Genomic DNA, 20928 nt, shown 5'->3' on the forward strand with positions numbered 1-20928 from the left:
GTTTTTTATTATTTACACAAATATTTCAATTTCATACTATTTCTGTGAGCCTAAGCGGCTCATTATTAGAAATATGTAACAACTTGTGGTAGAGTGGGTTCGAGCCACGGGACCACAACCCGACACACAATTTCAGCTAAAAAACTATAATTTTATAATACTTTTATGCAATACGTAATTGTATTAAGGAGGAACAAAAAAATTGTGAGCCTGCATCATATTTTATTTTGATATTCTCATTATTAGTTGTTATGAGTTGAGTTGTAGTAAATACATGTCACCGGGAAGGAAAGGTTAAATTAATTTAATAAAGAATGCCACCAATCGAAGTATGCCATTTCTATGATTAAAGATCAATAAAATGGTAATACTACAATTTAGTGTGGATTTACAGTTGTGCTTAAATATAATGAAATGCACAAAACAATTTTATTTTAATTTTAAAATGTTATAATTTGTCAACTACTTTTTTAGCAACTAGCAAATAGTGGAATGTTTGTAGAACCTTTCTCCAGCATATCCGACAGGGCATACACAAGTGTAACCATCTTCAATATCTTTGCAGTGCCCTCTTCCGCAAAGTCCCGGGTGGCATGCGTCTCCGGTCCTGCTGCAGTCCAAACCGGAGTAGCCCTCGGGGCACAGGCAAGTGTAGCCACGATCAATAAGGGCCTCCTGTGATTACAAACAATAAATATTAAGTATAAATTTCCTTAAATAGGTATATGTACTACCTTGATCGAAAAGTTTCCGCAATCACCACCGTATGGCGTTCTCAGCCACCAGATTAGAGTTTTCTCAAAAAGAAATCATTTTAATTATGTAATTAACAAAATTAGTATATGCGAAAAAAATTATTTTTGTTTTTTTTTTTAAATATGACTTTATTTATGCATCAACCTAATATCGTAGTAATACAGGAGAAAGTGACCAAGTGCATTTTTTACATAAACGTGATCATAGACTATTTGATAGCGTACTAGCTTAATATTGCCCTAAAAAAAAATCCCAAAGGATTTTAAACTTGGAAGTATAATATATTGACTTGTTAAAAATGACCGATTGCACTGTTGTTTATTTTCTTGCCAAGCAAAAGCGACTTAAATGGCCCTCCTGAACATTTTGCGTTTTGTTAGTTGGTCACTTTTTTATATTTATGCCTTGAATATGTAATATTTTTGTAAAAAAAAAATAAATAAATAAATAAATGAGCAGTATTTCATTTAGAGTAAGATAGAGATGTTCATAAGTTGAACCATCATTAACCATTGAATATGGGTGAGCTAATATAACAAAAACGCTTTATGGGTTTCAATTTAAATGTGAGGATTATCCCGTACCTGGCAAACTGCATTATTCTGGCATGGGTTTGATGAGCAGGAGTCACAGTTATCAACATTGTTAGCCTCCAGCGCCTCACTCATCAGGGGCACTTCGGAGCTTTCAAGAACCAGTTTGCTAACACATCCCACAAATCTATAGAAAGGAAAAAGAAAAAATTAATTACTAGTAATACATGTCGCTCACCCCATTTCAAGAACGTCATACATCAAAAATCGTCAATTTTCAGTTGTGCATGTTTTCAAAATGCCCAGAAAATGTACTATATCCCAGCAAAAGTGGCATATTTTAAACTTAATATTTACCTGCTACAGGGCAGACAGTGATGTTTTTGCATTTTGAAGAAAAGGTATTGTTTAATTGTTTTTTAAAATATACTTAATATTTTTCAAATGGAGAAAAAACATTCAGGTTTTACCTTAAAAGATCTGTTGCACAGTAAAAAGTTCAATAAGTGGCTTGATATTTATTTTTAATAGATTGTATTGTATTTTTAAACTTTAAAAACGATCTCCTGAAAAAACAAGTTATTTGATTTATGACGTTGTTGAAAGAACTGAGCTATGTGTGGAATTATTTTCATTATGTGTTCTGAATTGATTTCTGGAGTCCATCATGAGAGAAGCGTTCATTTTCTTTCCCGTTATCGCGGTTTCTACTGTCTATTCCTGGGTCAGTGTCCTACTCTATGGTCGCTTTGTCCGTTTCCGCTGATTTGGTATCCGGTCATCCATGGATTTGGGTTGTTCATAAAGCGTCATTTTCCCATCGTGTAACGACGTTCGTTGATTTTGTCCGATCAATTCGAAAAAATCGTATTCATTCCTGGGCAGTATATCGTAGATAGTGTTATAAACTTTGAAAACATATTTAGTTCTTTTAATTTACGTCATTAAAACGTCAAGTTCTTGTGTATAACGGATAATTATCGTGTTTATTTTGATTGCGAGACGCCGCCGCCATTTTGAGTGCGCGGTAATTGTTTACAAACACCGTGATAAGGGTGTGAATCTTATTATTATTAAGTGTCTCGTCTTCTATAAAAACAAAACTAAAAAATTGCTCGTATTATAAACTTTCGCTTCAATCCAAACGGCATTGTCGCGCATTTACCGAAAAAACTTTTCATTTCGAATATTTTATAAACTAAACGACGCCATCTTGAAACACGTGTTTGTTGTTTACAAACATCGTGCGAGTCAAGATTTTCAAGGGCGACGGATAGTTAATTAAATTTTTATAGAACTTTATGCTTTGTGCCTAATTTCATATAAATTTTCACATCTGTCCGAAAACACCGATCTTTATAGAAAATGAGTGATACAGAAAATGTTTCGCCATTATCGCCGGTAGCTGGGCCTTCTCAGCGCAGTGAATCTCGGAAAAGATCCCGCGATCCATCCGTTTTATCGTCAGATTCAGAGTCTCCTGAACCGCGTCAGCAAAAGCGCCTTAAAGTGTTAATGGACCCACGGATAGACTATCTAGTTCAGCAGATAGGACTTTTGACTGACGCCGTGTTCCAAAGTCAAACCGGGGCTAAGGTCGCGGCGCCAGGCGACACTTCTCCCGTAGACTCGGGATCGCAAGAAGACGACGACGGTTTTCTACAACAGCAAATCCCATCAGGATTCGAGCCTTAGAAAAGCTGCAACACTTTGGTAGTGAAAACTGGGCGGGCGTGCGATATGTTGATGTCCAGAAGAAATTTCTGGCAGAGCCATCGTTTGTTGAATTGAAAGTCAACGACGAGCTCAGACGCTGCGATGTCAGCTCCCCTGCCCAAGCTTCGCTGGAAAGGTCTTTCGCCGCTCTATCTCATGCCCTCCTCATACAAAAAGAGGAGTTTCAATCAGGGCTCCAAGAACTGGTCAATTGGGCCGCTGATAAGAACATAATTCTTAATAAAAGAAACGTATTCGATAAAGTAAAAGTTTTGTTTGCTCCTGACTCCGCATACCAGAAGGTTTCCGAAGATATTCTTCAGATGGTATGTGGCAGGCGCACAGAGGCGGTACAATTCCGCAGAAAATCCATACTCGGGGAAGTCAGAGACGAGCATGTCAGAGAGGGACTTTGCAAAATCCCTCCTTGCTCAGAATATCTCTTTGAAATCTGACGGCCTTCCTCTCTAGGGTAGGTACCTCTGACAAGCTTACGATAAAACCTGCAACAACCCATCCTTTATCAAGACCCCAGGTTCCTACCAGAAAAAGGCCAGATAACCAGTTTTTTCGTGAACAGCGAAGGCCTCTCGCTAACAAAAATAACGGTCCTCCCAGAGGAGAAGCTGGCTCCAGCAAATTTTCCACCAAGAAAAAAGGGGGAGGCAAGTCTACTTCTGGTAGTTCAAAAGGAAAGTTTAGAGGAAGGCACACTCGAAATTGACGCCAGAAGGAATCCATTTCGCGGGGGATGCTTAAAGTTATTCCAGGCAGCATGGGCGACACTGGGAGCACCAGCATTTATGCTAAAAATGATAAGGGGGACACAAATACCATTTGTGTCAAAACCTCCTTTGATAATGCCACACAAGAATACTTTAAATCACTTCAGCACACCCCCTTCTGCCGAGATGGACTCCCAAATAAAGGAACTCACCGAGAGCGGTGTTCTGGAAGCTGCGGATCTCACTCCCAGCTTCTTATCAAAAATGTTCCTAACACCAAAATCGGACGGCTCCTCACGGGTAATCTTCAACTTGAAGTCCCTAAACCTGTTTTTAAACCCTGCTCCATTCAAACTCATAAGCCACTGCAAGGTTCCGGAATTTTTGCAACCAAACGATTGGTTGACAAAGATAGACCTCTCACAAGCATACTACCATCTCCCGATCGCATCAAAGCATCGGAGATTCTTGCGCTTGGTCTACCGAGGAAACTTGCTTCAGATGACAAGTCTGCCCTTTGGCCTTTCATCTGCTCCCAGAATGTTCGCGACCCTTACAAATTGGGTAGCCGAGTTACTGCGTCAGAAAGGTATACGGACAATCGTGTATCTCGACGACTTCCTCCTTGCGAGCCAATCCAAGGAAGATCTAGGCCGACAAACGCGGCTAGCAGTAAACACTCTACAATATCTGGGATGGAATGTAAATTTCCAAAAGTCAGTGCTCTCCCCAACACAAAAGTGCGAATACCTGGGGGTCGTATGGGACATGCGCAACAATCGCAAGTCCCTGTCGGAACGGAAGTGTGCGGCATTCCACCAATCACTTCGAGCGATACTGTCTTCTCGCCGATGGTCACGAAAGCAAGCGGAAAGTCTCCTGGGAAGGTTAAACTTTGCCAACTTCGTGGTGAGAAGAGGACGGCTGCACTGCCGATAATTGCAGATAGCGAGCAAACCGCTGAAGCAACTTCCACCCAGAAGGTTAGTTCCAATGACCGAGGAGTGCTTGCAGGAGGTGGAATGGTGGTTAGAGAACTTGAACTCGTCAAGCACCATTCACAAGGAAATGTTCAGTCATTTCCTGACAACAGATGCCTCAGACCTGGCTTGGGGAGCAACTTTAGACGATTTAACCTTATCAGGTCAGTGGACCGTCCAACAGAAAAAGTGGCATTCAAACCGAAAAGAGTTGTTCGCAGTGCTTGCAACCCTTCAACACTCAGCTCACAACCTCTCCGGTTCAGAAGTCTTAGTGCAATCGGACAACAAATCAGTGGTTGCGTATATCTCCAAGGAAGGGGGCACCAGATCCTTAACACTTTTAAATCTGACCCAAGACCTCCTGATCCTTGCAGACAAGTGGGATATCTCGTTGACAGCTCAGTTTCTTCCCGGAAAATACAACGGAGACGCGGATCACCTATCTCGGGGAAAAACACCTCCGGAGTGGCACCTTTTACCGGCAGCAACCCAACCGATTTTCAATCTCTTCGGGCAACCCGATATAGACCTATTTGCTTCCGTAACGGCACACGTGACTTCGACATACGTGTCAAGAGATTGCACGGACTCGTGCGCAATCTTTCAAAACGCTTTCAGTCAATGTTGGGACTTCAATCTGGCCTGGATATTTCCTCCGCCAAATTTAATACCAAGAATCCTAGCACACCTGAACAAGGCGACCGGAACTTACCTTCTCGCAGTCCCGAGGTGGCCGAGGGCGTTCTGGCGACCAGACCTAATACGCCGATCATTAGCACCACCACTCAAAATAGCAAACCTGGAATCGGTACTAATCGACACATCCACCGGCAAACCTCCGCCCAAAATCCAAGAACTGGAAATAGAAGTTTGGAAAATTGGGGGTGGGACGGCGTTTTAAGTAGATGGAATCCTGAGGAAAAGAATTTGCTTCTATCAGGGTGGCGAGCTTCGACGCTAAATACCTACAAGCCAGCTTGGGATAGATGGTGCCGCTGGGCATCAAATAACAATTTCCATCCTAACAAACCGTCTGCAAACCAGGTGGCCAGATACCTGGCGCAGTTGTTTATCGAAGAGAAATTGTCATACAATACTATACTAGTACATAAGTCAGCGATAGCAACATTCTGTAACCCAACAGCTGAGGAAAGTCTCAGCTCTAATTTTTTGGTAAAACATACCCTTAAAGCAATAGCTATGGCAAAGCCTACTCTTCCAAAATCTCCAATCTGGAATCCACAGATTGTTAAAGATTGGCTCTGTAAAAATAGCCCTAAACTAAACTCCTTGTACGAGATATCGTGTAGAGTGGCAACACTATTGCTGCTCTCGTCAGGACGAAGAGTACACGACCTGACGTTACTAAACATCTCGGATGGAAACCTGCAGGATGAAGGCACTTCTATTATATTACATCCGTCTTTTGGATCAAAGACTGACACCCGGTTACACCAGCAATCCAGCTGGAAACTTTTAGAATCACCGGAGCTTAATATAAACCCAGTCTTTTGGACAAGAAAACTAGTAGAATTGTCCAAGGATCGAAGGTCGGAAGTGGATAACCTTAATAACCTATTTATAAGTACGAGGGGCCCCGTAAAAGCGGCTACAAGAACCATAATAGGAGGATGGGTAAAGAGCATGCTGAAAATGGCAGGAGTGGAAGCTACCCCCGGCAGTACACGCTCAGCGGTCGCATCCCTCAATTGGTTAGAAAACTACCCAATTGATAATATCTTAGAGAGAGGAAATTGGAAAAGTGAAAATACCTTCAGGAAATATTACCAAAGAGAGTTGCTTAATCACACCGTCTCAAAAGACTCCTCTCTAGCAAGCCTGTTTCAACCAGTTAACATCAAATAAAGGCGTCACCCGGTCACCAGGAGATAACAGACAGATCTCTCATGATGGACTCCAGAAATCAATTCAGAACACATAATATCGGAGTTTTACCTACCATTAAAACTCTTATTATGTTTCTATTGATTTCTGGAGTCCAGGTAAGACCTACCTGGTGCATCATGAGCTTTATGAACAACCCAAATCCATGGATGACCGGATACCAAATCAGCGGAAACGGACAAAGCGACCATAGAGTAGGACACTGACCCAGGAATAGACAGTAGAAACCGCGATAACGGGAAAGAAAATGAACGCTTCTCTCATGATGGACTCCAGAAATCAATAGAAACATAATAAGAGTTTTAATGGTAGGTAAAACTCCGATATTATATTTTACAGAATAAAATACGGAGTTGGGCTGTGGAATTTGCTCAAAATTCTTAAATAATAAAAAAGCAACAATAGTACTGACTGTCATCAAAACATTGACTATATTTCAACTTTATCACCAGAGGAAATAATGGGTTCCAGTACATTTCTCTTTGAAAAACAGTTGTGAAAATAGTTACCCAGTTCTGGGCTGGAAATCTTCAGGGAGCTGGTTGTAATCCGGTACACCGCCGATGTATAGAGGCTCTAACAAGTCAAGCCCTTGAGGCTTGTTAGTCGATGAACCTGAGAATGGACCTTGTCCATCTACGTACATGTAACCTAGGAAAAAAAAAATCCTTAATAATGACAACATTTTGAGTGGGTCCAAATCCTAGTTCACAATTCTGGGTTTCTCCACTAAGGAGTTATTTTTACATTTTGACATCTCAACACAAATGAAGAAGACTATGGAAGTCTGTGTATATTCAGGGCTTATGACTTATCATAGGCTGGTTTAAGTGATCACTTTATACATATGTAACATTCACCGGTCATAAGCCCTGTAAATACAAAATGTATTTATAATGAGTTTAAATGCACATACATTATTAGCAATTTGTGTAGAAGGTGATGCGTGATACTGATGCGTGATACAACAGTAATTTGACTGATACGAAAAAAAAATGGTTATGAAGATAAATTTTTTATTTGTAGGAATTTTTATATTAAGTCATTAGAATCATTAATGAATCCAATAAATTGACAATCACAATGGAAAAATATCTTCTGTCATATGTTTTTGGTCATTGATCAGGCATTTAACACACTTCGGACGAGAAAGGTATTTCTACCCGTTTAGTTGATTGATGCTTAAGGACGGGAAGGGTATTGTTACCTTCTGCGCTGGCGTCATTTCAAAGGCAGAAAATAAGGAATTATGCAATATTTTACATGAATATAATATAACAATCTCTTTGTTAAGGTCTTAACTATATGTACATAATTAAGTCTTAACTATATGTACTTAATTAAAATCCTTTTATTTATTGTTTCGGCATTCACTTTGTGTTAAGACAAGATGAAATTGTAAAAGAGAAACACTTGTTTTTTTACTACTTATTTTATTATGTCGACTAGTTTCAGAAGCTATGCTTCGATCTTCAGGTCTAAATATAAACTTATATTTATAAGTTTATACTTAGGCCTGATGGAAGCATAGCGTCCGAAACTAGTCATAATAAAATAAACTCAAGCGGTAAAAAAACAAGTGTTTTCTTTTTACAATTATCAAACCCCGACACCGGCGGGGTATTATTATCAATACCCGTCTGAAATGTGTTAATATTGAAGAATTTTATAGTGTTTGACTCACCATCCTTGCGACTTCTGGTGATTGTGATTTTATGCCAGTTGTCGAGGGACAGGCGACGATCTCCTCGGATGACAACAGCTGAACCCGGACCCAAGATGTAGCGGAATTCGGGAATACCATCCACAAGAGATAGCGAGACCATGTCGCCATTGGGGCCGGCCTTCTCGGAATTGTACAATATCACACCGTTGTAATCTGTAATCATTATTATTTGAGATTATTATAAATAATTCATTGCGTTGAATTATGAACAGAAAGTGATTTGATTTTGATCATTACTTTAATGCCTTATTACCCTGATCAGTGACATTTATACTGCGCAGCGCAATTATGACATCTTTAGTGTATGCTTACTATAAATTGTATTATACGTTCGACTGCGATACTGGCATTGCGGGTTAGATTGACGCCTGTTGCAAAATAAATTCAAGAAAGATTTATTTTCAATTGGTCTGGGCACTAGTGATGTATGTTTCACATTTACCTTCCCTATCCTTACTATCCTACCTGCAGACAAGCCTCTAAAATAGAGGCTTTGCGGGTTATTCCATTAAAAAAATAAAAATAATTAATTAATGTAACTAGTCTGAAATAAATATTTTTTACTATCAATCTCGCAATATCAAATACAATTACTTAGTTACTATTGTGGTACGAAGTGCGAGTGAGATGCAAATTTAGTTTGTCTGATTGATATTCATGTTATGAGCATTACAGCCCAATTTTACTATGTAATTGTAATAGTGGATATCTGGACTACTTCTACAGATACCAATAGTATGAAAAATTAGCTACATTTTAAGTAAAAAATCATTACTGTGTACCATTAGTAAATTACGATAAATTTTCATCTATGTACCTTGAGGCTTGAAAACAATTTCGATGTCAAAGTGGAAATATGCATCTTTTAGTTTATTGAGAGCGATGAAGCTATCGCCGGAGAATTGTGGAACCACATGGGTAACTGTTAAGACAACTCTGCTCTCCATTTTCATATTTCTGTTGCTGACTCTACAGATGTATGGGCCGGCATCGCTTTCAGTAATAGACGTCAGTTGGAGGGTGGGCTGTGAAACAAAGAAATATTACCATTTAAGTAAGTTATTTTTAATAGAGTTTTGTACAAAATTGTAAAATTTTAGAATTTGTGAAGTTTTTCAAGTATAATAATATATTTATAGATTTAGTGTTTAATTTGTAGAACTCCATTTTAATTTATGTACGAGGGTTACCTTTTATGTTTTTACAAAAATTTAAAAATCACCAAACAAGTGGGAAACAAAGTGTTTTATTGTTGGAAACAAAGTATTTTATTAAAGTTTATGCACTTTTGCATATGTTCAAATAAATTCTGGAAACATTTTTGCCACTCTGAAGCTGATATAGTAAAAATATGATTTTGAATGTCTTCGACAGATCATTATATTCATTATATTAGCGCGCCAGGCGACAGTCCTCTACTAGATTTGGCGGCCAGAAAATAACAAACAGCGGGTACCCAAAAGACAATCACAGACTTTTTTACCCAAGTTTCGTTACATTTATTTGTGTTACATGTACATATTTGAAAAGTTTTCAATGCAAATAAAATGAAAATAAAATGAACACATTTTCAATGTCGTTTTTATCATTTTCCGACCTTGCCGCGGCCGGTTAAGGTCGGATAATCGAGACTCTACTGTACTTAATTTATGATGAGCAGTGAGGATACATTTTGAAACTGGTTGGAAAACCCATACCGATCTTGTCTGGACATTCCTGGGCAGACTGGCGTGCGGTCGCTCCCACTGGAAGGTGACTGGCGGAGGCAGGTCCGTGCTGCATGGCATCGTGACCGAGCTACCGAGGCGAGCGGAGTGCACTTCGGGCGGATTCTGTTGCCAATCGCGGTCTATCTGAGCAGGACGCGAAGCCGGGGCGGGATTGTTGTTGACATTGTTGTTGATGTTGTTGTTGATGTTGTTGTTACTGTTGTAGTTTGTAACCACTTCTGTTTACAAATAAATATATGTTATTACCAGTAAATTTTGACAATCAATCCTGGTAACAAACGTTTCAATACCATTTCAAACATTAGGAAGAAGTGTTCATGATACATGGCATAATAAAAAAATATCAGTTTCCTTAAATAAAAATGTTGGTCAAGGATGCAGGATATTAATGGATGAACTAGATTTCGTTTTTAATATTGAAACCATTAACTTTGTGGATCATATTGATACATTATTTTGAGAAATAAAAAGACTTTGTTTTTTGATCCACTCACTTTTTTATTAACAACCAACTAGTTTCGGCAACAACCTGTTCCATAAATTAAACCCTGAAGAGGGCAACAGGTTGTTGCCGAAACTAGTTGGTTGTTAATAAAAATGTGAGTGGATCAAAAAACAAAGTCTTTTTATTTCTCAAAATAATAGAACTAGATTTCGTTTTTCTGTAGAGTTTTGTATTTATATTTCATTTACAATATCATCTTACCAAATAAGCTCATTTTAAATATGAGATGTATTAAGTTTTTAATGAAATAGTGAGTAAAAAAATAGAAACCTACATTCTGTTTCCATACTATTGAATATGTTAAATAAAACCCTTTTCGTTCATTGGTAAGGAGTTCATACATAGGCCTACGGAGTATGTTCTACATGGAAATCATGTTAAGGCGTTCTCATTTTATCCCCGAATTTCGAACAGTGAATCTATTTAACTGTTTTATTTGTCATAACACTTGAGTCAACTTGTCAACAAATAAAAATAATGCTTTATTAAATTTGATTTTTTTTCTTTCTTTTGTATTTGTCTACATCATTGGTTCCAAAACTTTTTCGACCCCTGCCTGCCTAATATTGAATTTTCCTACCTTATCAACCTTAAATGTCCTTATCAACTTCAGCTGTTGACTTTGATGAATCAAACGTTTTTGTGCTAAAATTTTGGCACAGGTGTAGACAGTTGTTATTTACCTGTGACATAGACTCTCTGCAAGTCGAAATCGACCCTTTAGGGTCTATATACACCACTTTGGGAAACTATGGTTTTAAACCATAGTTTCTTATAGTGTAAACTTTGCACTATAAGGTAAACTGGTAGCATGTATGAGTATATATATATCTAATCGAAAATCCGATGAATATATTGAATAGGAATTATATTTGCAATCCTCTAAATATGGAAAATATTATGATAACTCTAGTTTTAGGGATGTTAAATGTTTTAATTACATGTATACTTATTAATCAATATACATATTATACAAATATGACCTAAGTCATTGTTCCGCAAAGTGGTAAGTAGTTGGTGTGCCGCGACACAAAAGTCTACTTTTGTGAAAATAGCACTATTGCTCCAAATTTTGATTGCCTGTGCTCAGTTAAGTAGGCTCACATTTCGCATTAAACAAAATATGTTCAATAGGTTACCATAATATAGTAAATATGCACCTCTGAGATTTCTTAATTTGGTAGGTGTACCTTGAATAGAAAAAGTTTGCGGAACACTGGCCTAAGTGATAACAGGCTTAATTGGCACCTGATTCAAAATAAAAATTACTGAGAAATTAAAAAAAACAACCTTGCATGACGAACAGTGCGAACTCATCAGTAGAGGCTGGAGCTCCAGTCCTATCATAACCTTCACATTTGTATGTTCCCGAATCTTGTGGGCCCAGATTCTCCAACAGAAGTGTGGATCCGCCCGAATATGCCTAAAAGAACATTATGAAATAATTGTTTTTGCACTATTAGTTTAATTGCTAATTGATGAACCTTAAATGTTTGATATCTGTGGATACTATAAACATTTTACACTTATGCTTTGGCGACACTAAAATTCGTCTGAATATAATTCATGAAGATCTTTCCAGCAAAATGCGGTGGATTTTCTTTCAAAAGCCACAATTTCATATGTTAAAATGGATTTTATTTATGTGTACAGTGATTGAGAAGTTATGTTTGGTTTCATTGCTTAAATGCCAATGTATATATGTATTAAGTAAAAGGAAACATTTGAGTTTTACCTCTGTATTTAGATACTGTCTTGAATTGGATTTTGACCAGATGATATTATAGATGTTGCTGGTGCCTTTGCAATCAATGCGCAATGAGTCTCCAATTCTTGCAGTAACATTTCGGCTACCGGGACTTATGTAAACCTTCGGTGCTACCGGACCTATGGAAGAAAATGAAAAAGGGTACTGTAAAAAATGTTGCCTGTAAAAAATGTTTATGTTTTAAAAACGATTTTAATTTTGATGTACAAAATAATGCTTAGATTTACCAGAAATATCACCACGAACTGGTTCAGAATCAATATCGTTGTCTTGGACAGTAACGAGCACTCTCTCTTCTTGAATTCCAGCTTCATTTCTTGCAACACAAGCATAAGTTCCTTCATCAGCTTCTTCCACAGAAGATAGAGTGAGAATAGCAGTGCCAACACTTTCACTACCGATCGGTCTCTCTTCTGGAAGAACTAAAAAAGAAAACAAAGCACATTATATATCAGGATACATCTCTGTAAAATGGTGATTAGAGCTGGAGGCCCTAGGTTAGAGTCCTAAGAGAGTCAAAATAAATATATATTGGGTCATATAAAAAGTCTCTGCGGTTTTTTGGTACATTTTAAAACAATTTTTTTAAAAATTGAAAATCAAATTTAATCAAGAACGTATTGTAGCTTCATAATTCCATCGGAATAGAACTTCTGCGGTTTATCATTGAAAAACTTGGCCAAGTGATTTTCAGCGGCTCTTCGGTTGACCAATTTTTTACCATCAAGAGATTTTTACAGAGACCGAAACAAATGGTAATCAGACAGTTCAAGATCCAAACTATATGGTGGATGCATCAAAACTCTCCAACCAACTACCATCAATTAGTTCAGAGTCATCAAAGATGTGTGTGGCCGGGTACTGTCATGATGAACTGGCCGGGAACCATATTATATAAAATCTTTTAGTTATTTTTTTAAAATTGAACAGAATCAATTTATGGTTTAATAATAAGTTTATCATAATTTATAATTAAATAATATTATTTAATTAACTTGACATTGGCAAAAGCGATATATTATTCATGCAATGCCATTATTTATAAAAAAAATACCCAAAACGCAGGACCTTGCCTTCACGTAATTAAGAATCAAAATAACAATACACCATATTGGGTGCAGGTAAGAGTCTTTATACCCATTATTACATTATTTTGAATTGCTTAGGCTTAGGTAGCAGATAAATGAACATAAGCACTAAAAGTGTTGACTGGTTTCACCAGTCTGAAATTTATTGACTTACCCATGACCCAATGTGCAGTCGGTTCTGGGTAACCAGAGGCACGACATTCAACGACCACATCCTTTCCTGGAGTCACACTAATGAATGATTCTGGGTAAATGGACAAGACTGGAGGAGAATGGATCTTGATCGTAGCATTAGCAGACCCTTCACCAGCAATATTAGATCCCGTGCAAGTGTAAACTCCTTCTTCGTTGACACTTATGGATGAGAAACTGAAACATGTAAAGTTGAGTCAGTATTTCATGTCTGTAAAAAAAATCTACGAAGCTTCAGGATTAACGTATGAAACGTAGGTAAGATAACTATAATAAAGTAGTGTGACAAAGTCTAATAGTGTGATTGATAGTCCAAACTTGTATATGTACTGGGTTTAGCCAAAATAATTTTTTTTTTTTTTTTTTTTTGCATTTCACAATATATAATAATTACAAGTACAAGAAAATAAATATAATTCATACAAAAAAAGATCCCACAAAGGCATGGCCTGTGTGTGGGTATAAATTTTATTTTAGGTTATAATAGAAGGGCACTGGCAAGAATACAATAGATATCAGAAATTAAATTATATTAAAAGTGCTAATATAAACTACAAATATTTGATTATAATAAAAGGGAATTTAAAAAAAAAAGTTAGCAAATAAGTATAATATGAGTTATACATTTAAAAGAAGGTTTTTTTATATAAATAATTTATGCAAAATTTTAGACCAAAACAAACTTAGGTAATTAATGTCAAACATATAGTCTTTTGTAGAATGAATTAAACAGTCTTGGAGCGACGAAAAACGAGTGTCTTCGCGCGAAACTGGATTTGCAAAAAAGGGATTTCTAGTAAATTATTCATTCTTTGGCTAGTTCTTTTAATAATTTTAGGAAATAAATGTTGGCACACGAAAACATATTTTAGACACTGTTGGCAATAGATTTCTCGTAGCTCCAAAAGTTCAGCTTCCTGAAATAATTGGTTGGATGGAATTTTTTTTATTTTTTTATGCATGATTTTAATAACTGTTTCTAAAGGCTTTACATGACTATTGAATGCCCCCCCCCATCTAATTATTCCATAATAAATGATTTTTATTTTTATTAAAAAAAAAGAATATTTGTGTTTTTATGATTTACACAAATATTTCAATTTCATACTATTTTTGTGAGCCTAAGCAGCTCATTGTTAGAAATAAGTATCAAATTGTGGTAGACACATGTCAAGTGGTTTTCTGTTTTCCACTGTGAGATGCCGTTCCACAGTTGTCTAAATAAAAAGAGCTGTGGTTGGAAAAAGGCCTGGAGGAGGTTAGAGAGCTGACCTCAGGATGCCGTCGGGCAGGAGGTGGGCATTGGCGGACAGGGGGCGCCCTGATGGGCGTGACCACGTGAGCACTGGCTCGGGGGCGCCGCTGAGCACACGGCACTGCAGGCGGGCGGAGCTGCCCGGGCGGACTGCCTGGACCCCCTCGGGCCACACCATCACCGACGGAGCCTCGCGCCCTGCGGACAAACATAATGTTTACCTTCTACAAAAAATATACAAGACGACGTACTAGCAGAGTAAAAACATAACTCACTCCTTTCAAGAACATCTTAAATCAAAAAACTTTTTCAACTTATTAAAGTTTGAAAATATAATACAATGTATTAAAAATAAATATCAAGCCACTTATTGAACTTTTTACTGTGCAACAGATCTTTTTAGGTAAAACCTGAAGGTTTTTTCTCCATTTGAAAAATATTTAGTATATTTAAAAAAATAATTAAACAATACCTTTTCTTCAAAATGCAAAAACAACACTTTCTGCCCTGTAGCGGGTAAATATTAAGTTAAAAATATGCTTCTTTTGCTGGGATATATTATATATTCTGGGTATTCCGAAAACACGCAGAACTGAAAATTGGCAATTTTTGATATTTGACGGTCTTGAAAGGAGTGATCGATATGTCATACTTTTACATCTTGTAACACCTTCTATATATATATATCTAGGATGTTGTCGATTAAACTTGTAAATTAACATCAATGTTATTATGTTGCAAATGTTTGCACAATGGAAACAATAATAATTGTGTATCATGAGTAGATAAGCACCTATCCAAAATCTCTAAAAATAGCACAACTAAAAGCAATTTACTGCGTTTCAATAATTATTTTACAAAAATGTTCTTAATGTATGGATTAAATGATTATTATAATTTTTTAATTTTTTTTTAAATTCATTCACTTTTACTCACTTTCAACTTCAATAATGGATGAAGCCTGTGCAATGGTCTCTCCGTCAAGAGTCGAGCCGACACAAACATAAATGCCTCGGTCAGATATTCTAGCTTGAGATATAACCAAAGCATTTCCTCGCTGACCAACTCCAGGACCAAATTCGGATCCATCCTGCAAGGGGTAAGTAGAGAATACACTTAAAAACATGTAATATCCATTCTAACGCGTATAAAATTTACCAAATTAAGACTGACAGTGTCGGAATTAACGACAGAATACTTGGAGAAGCAATGGAGACTCAATACACACTTTGCAATAATGTATCTTGCTGAAACAATGAGGTGCAGGTTCTGCGATGAGGATGATGAGATGCCCATCCTATGTCATAAAAGGAGTAATTTTCCCGTGACATCTGGTTAGACCTAGGGATGTGAATATGTCCACCCCTGACATGATGGTCAAGAAAGACCTAGGGGGTGGCGGGCAAGATCTAACTAACACAATATATCTATCTATTCAGGCCGCAGTGATATCAAGAGCCTTAAGATCTAATTGTTTAAAAGCATACAAATACAAAAGGCGGATGTGCCCATTGAAGAATGAGTTACGTAGTTTATTTAATTTGTTGTTAAAGTGCAATAGGGCCATCTCAATCTCAATCTCTGAAGCCCTGAACATGACAAAGGACTAAACCTGCAACAGCCGAGGGGATCTTTACTCTCAGACATAAGAAGTAGAACCAGAAGCAGCAAGAAATTTAGTCAGAAAATGACATAAATAATTCACCTTAGTCCATTTGATGATAGGCAGCGGACTTCCCCGCGGTTCGCACTTGATTGTGAGGCTCTGCCCCTCAGGGACGGTGGAGCGGCTCTTGTCCACGGATACGGTGCCCGGCACCTGCGGGGGGCGCGCCGCTCTCTGCACGGTGACCAGCACCGTGGTCGGAGCCACGCGCTGCGCGGCCCTCTCTGCCGAGCAGCGGTACAGTCCCCCGTCCTCTGGCCTGATTTGCTCCATCCACAGTTGTCCATTTGCAGAACGGAAGTTGGGAGGCAGAGAACCACCATCTCTGCGGTAAAAAAGTAATATTAAGTATGTGGGTATTTTTCCCGTCATTCTGTTACCTAGACAAATTTAACTCAGATATATATTATATAGGTACTTATAGATTTGGCATTTAATTTGTAACAACCCCATTTTAATTTATGTATTAAATGTTAAATCAAACACTGATTTTTGAGTCTACAAAGTTGTATTTTATTTTTAAAAATAAAACACATAAAAATAAATTTTGTGACAGTGGTTTTGCCTAGTTATGGCATTTTCAAACTAATGTAAAGATTAAATGGACTGACGGTCTTTATATAGCTATACATATAAGGACCGTATACATATATTCAATACATACTTGTATATTATATAGGTGCCTAAACTGAAACGAAGCATTTATTGTTTTTATAAAAAGAGAATATAAAATATAGAATTCATTCTATATTTTTAACATTCTGCATATATTTCTCACGCACTTGTCGCATTGTTCACACAGTGAAAATGTTGTTTTTGAATTTTATTTGATAATAATATATGTATTACACTAAGAATAAGAAAGTATGATAAATAGCACCAGCAGTGTAAAACAATAATCTATTAAGCAAGATGACCGACATCAGACTAAAATAATCCAGAAAGCAATTTAGCTTCAAATGTTTATGATATTTGCCAGTTTGGCTACCCCCATTGAACTTCAATGTTAATTTACAACATTTTGAGTGTGTCCAAATACTTGTTCACAAAATCTGGATTATCTCCAATTACAGGAGTTATTTTCATATTTTTGACATCTCATCAAAGATGAAGAAGAATATGGAAGTCTGGGCATTTACGGGGCTGACCACCGTCATAGGCTGGTTTAAGTGATCACTTTACACACGTGTAACATTCACCAATTCTACCCATTAATGACAACCACACTACTCAAATTCTTGGAAGTTCTGTATATATGAACCAATTTAGAAACCTTGTTCTTGAATCACTAGAACTTCACTAGAGACATCTATTGGTGAGATGTAAAGAAGCTTTTTACTAAGCAGAAACTCTTATATTAGTATGTGAGGTCAGAATCCTGGATTATAATCACACACATGAGAAACGCCAGAAAATACCATTTTCATTTTTATTATTTAAGCTTATAATCATTATACATTCATATATACAGAACTTCCAAGAATTTGAGTAGTGTGGTTGTCAATAATGGGTAGAATTGATGAATGTTACACGTGTGTAAAGTGATCACTTAAACCAGCCTATGACGGTCGTCAGCCCCGTAAATGCCCAGACTTCCATATTCTTCTTCATCTTTGATGAGATATCAAAAATAATATTCAATATTAATGATACTGTTGACAGTATGATGTGGCATACCTGACCCTGTAAAGGTGTACAGTGTTTCCATTGGAAGTTATCTCTTGAATCATTATTTGTAATGTGGTATTATGCCCCTACATTAAAACCCGCATGTACATGTCTCGCAAACAACCAACAGGATGATTCAGAAAAAAATTATTTATATGTGTCCTGAGAACAATATGTTGAGATGATGGACTGAGCTTGGTTGGATATAGAAATGTAAATGCCAGAAGCCAGATGCAAGCGAGGTAGTAAAGGTTTCTTGGGATATATAAAAATTTGAATTTGCTGTCATGATACAAACCTTGTCCAAGTGATGAAGTTAGCTGGAACCCCAGGATCAGCTGCGCATACCAGGGTGAGAGAGTCACCTTCCTTCACTACAGGAGAGGCCGGATTCACTGAGAGAACGGGCTGACGCTGAGGATTCTCCGGACGAGGGTTAACGTAAACCACGGCTGGTTTGTAGTCCTGTCCGCCAGCATTGTTAGCAATACACCTTAAAAGATAATCAAGTATAAAATTATCTTCACCCAATTAAGGAGTCATTCATTTTCACCGAGTAGGATACCTCTTGTCCTACATTTTTAACGCGGAAAAAATAAGGTTGAGTACTTATTGCAAAGATGCTTACTTGTATTCTCCTTGATCTGACTGCCGGGCAGAACTAATTCTGAAGACACCGTCAACAAAAGTGTGCTGGCTGTTGAGTGGCCTACGGTTGACCCTAGACCATGTGAGAGTTGGGGTCGGTATTCCAAGTGCGTCGCATCGCATTTCAATAGGCTCGCCTTCGTAAACCTCCACTAGGGCTGGTGTGATAGTAATTTGAGGCGGAACAACCTCATTTCCTATGAAAAGTAAGAACAAACAATTTTTTATACCGTGTTTTTGTAATATACAGTGGAACCTCTCATAACGAGCACCTCTTATAACGAATAATTCGCATAACGAGCCAAAACAATGCGAAAATGTTGCTCCCTTAACAAGTGTTTACTGCGCATAACGAGTTACAGAGAAAGGGCAACTCCCTTTTCACAACATTCTCTTGTGAAGCAAAATTTCCGCTGCTTGGGAACGAGTTATCAAGAGTTATCTCTTTAACAATTTATTTTATTAAGTTATTTTATTTGGATGAACGTTAATAAAAAAAAAATATATATTATTTCGGCATGGAATGCATTATTGTATTTTACATTGATTTCTATGAAGAAATTGTGATTACTTAAATTAACACTCTAACAACTGGTTTGCGGTAATGCAGAAATTTTATCCAACCGTTCAGAAATTCACTATCACGGATTCATAAATAGTCAAACTCAATGTAATGTCCATTTGAAAATAAATTCATGCCACTTAAAAAGATCTGTGTCATAGCTATCGCGGGACTGGTTCTTAATGGTTGGATCAAACTTCCTTTCCGCAGCTGGTCCTTGAGGTGTTTATTTGCCAATTTAAAAAGTGATAAAAGCCTATTATATGACTTCACTTACCAGGAGCATAGATTACATTATCAGGAAAGACTGCAGCATTTAAAAGAGAAAAATATCTTAGTTTCAAACAAAATAAACAACCTTTATGAAAAACTCGTTATTTTAAACAATTATTAATTAAAATTTAGCCATCACTCATTAAAAAAAATATGATCCTTCCAACAATTTGTTTAATATAAAAAAAATTTAAATTATAAAAAGTTTATTAATTTAATATAAAATTATTGATTCAATATTTCTTTCAAATACTAACAAGCTTTTACTTTAAGCTCAGGAATTATTAGCTTGACGTAGTCAGTGTCAGCTGTTTCAAGCTGCTACAGTTAAGCATTCTGCAGTTTTAATACAAAAATCTCGTTCCATAATATTATTGTTTTTTAAATTTTAAATACATATAAGTTTCCTCGTGGTACTGAAATTTATACATGCTGCATAATCTTAAATGTCAATTTCAATAAGATAAGTTGTGAATCTTCTCAAATAATTTATACATTGGCTAAAATAAAATAAATGCATATTGAATTGATCGCATATTTTTTATCTAGGTTTTTTATTTATTTATTTTCACACTGAGGAATAATGGTGCAAGATTTTTAACTTACTTGGAACTGTTAGGGTGGCGCGATCAATTGCGGTGGATATCCCGTCGTTGGCTTGGCAGATGTAAGTTCCGGAATCAGACACCTTGAGGTCTCGGATGGAGAGGATTCCACGGCTGGCGTCTTCGATAAACCTTCCGAGTGGCAAGTTCCCACCCTCCTTGCTCCAAGACACGCGCAGTGGGGAGGTTGAGTAAGCACTTCGGGCGGTGCAGATGAATCTGACATTTCCACCAATCGGCTTATTTTCCACCGTAGGAGCAGCAATTACGACTTGGATTGTCGGTTCAGATGGTGGCGGGCGTACGGGAGGTTCCTGGGTACTGTTTCCATAATCTGAAATAAATGTGTGTTGAATTTTCGTTATAGATAAAGTAACAAAAATCAACATGATGTATGATGTTAATCTGTTAGATCACCTACCAATAGAGGTGAAATTAAATATGAAATTAATGTTTAATGAATTTTGAATAAAGCAAATACCATGAACTTTAGACATTGCACTCTTTTAATTGAGGTTTGGAATGAAGATAAATAAATTAAGCTTTATTGCAGAAATTATTGACCTATTATAAATTGAATAAGTCAAATACCATTATAGTGGTACCATGGTACACGTCCATAAT

At 37.1% G+C, this 20928-nt stretch overlaps 1 protein-coding gene across 4 annotated transcripts in view; it reads right to left on the minus strand.

The window, feature by feature from the left end:
• trol (terribly reduced optic lobes) overlaps window positions 1–20928 on the minus strand; it is a 278511-nt gene that overhangs the window by 10417 nt on the left and 247166 nt on the right. For all 4 annotated transcript variants that reach the window (XM_088266065.1, XM_088266064.1, XM_088266063.1 and 1 more), the window contains 16 exons: window positions 20306–20638; window positions 18845–19061; window positions 18515–18709; window positions 16588–16873; window positions 15819–15972; window positions 14900–15080; window positions 13590–13804; window positions 12575–12769; window positions 12315–12466; window positions 11870–12002; window positions 10042–10292; window positions 9162–9369; window positions 8303–8497; window positions 7128–7269; window positions 1341–1476; window positions 506–675 (listed from right to left, as the gene is read on the minus strand). In XM_088266065.1, coding sequence (XP_088122191.1) covers window positions 506–675; window positions 1341–1476; window positions 7128–7269; window positions 8303–8497; window positions 9162–9369; window positions 10042–10292; window positions 11870–12002; window positions 12315–12466; window positions 12575–12769; window positions 13590–13804; window positions 14900–15080; window positions 15819–15972; window positions 16588–16873; window positions 18515–18709; window positions 18845–19061; window positions 20306–20638 — 3163 coding nt within the window. The remainder of the gene's footprint in view (window positions 1–505; window positions 676–1340; window positions 1477–7127; window positions 7270–8302; window positions 8498–9161; window positions 9370–10041; window positions 10293–11869; window positions 12003–12314; window positions 12467–12574; window positions 12770–13589; window positions 13805–14899; window positions 15081–15818; window positions 15973–16587; window positions 16874–18514; window positions 18710–18844; window positions 19062–20305; window positions 20639–20928) is intronic.

This window comes from Brachycentrus maculatus, unplaced genomic scaffold, assembly GCF_059751285.1.
Source record: "Brachycentrus maculatus isolate JH-2025_06_01 unplaced genomic scaffold, ASM5975128v1 h1tg000261l, whole genome shotgun sequence".
NCBI classification, from domain to species: Eukaryota; Metazoa; Arthropoda; class Insecta; order Trichoptera; family Brachycentridae; genus Brachycentrus; species Brachycentrus maculatus.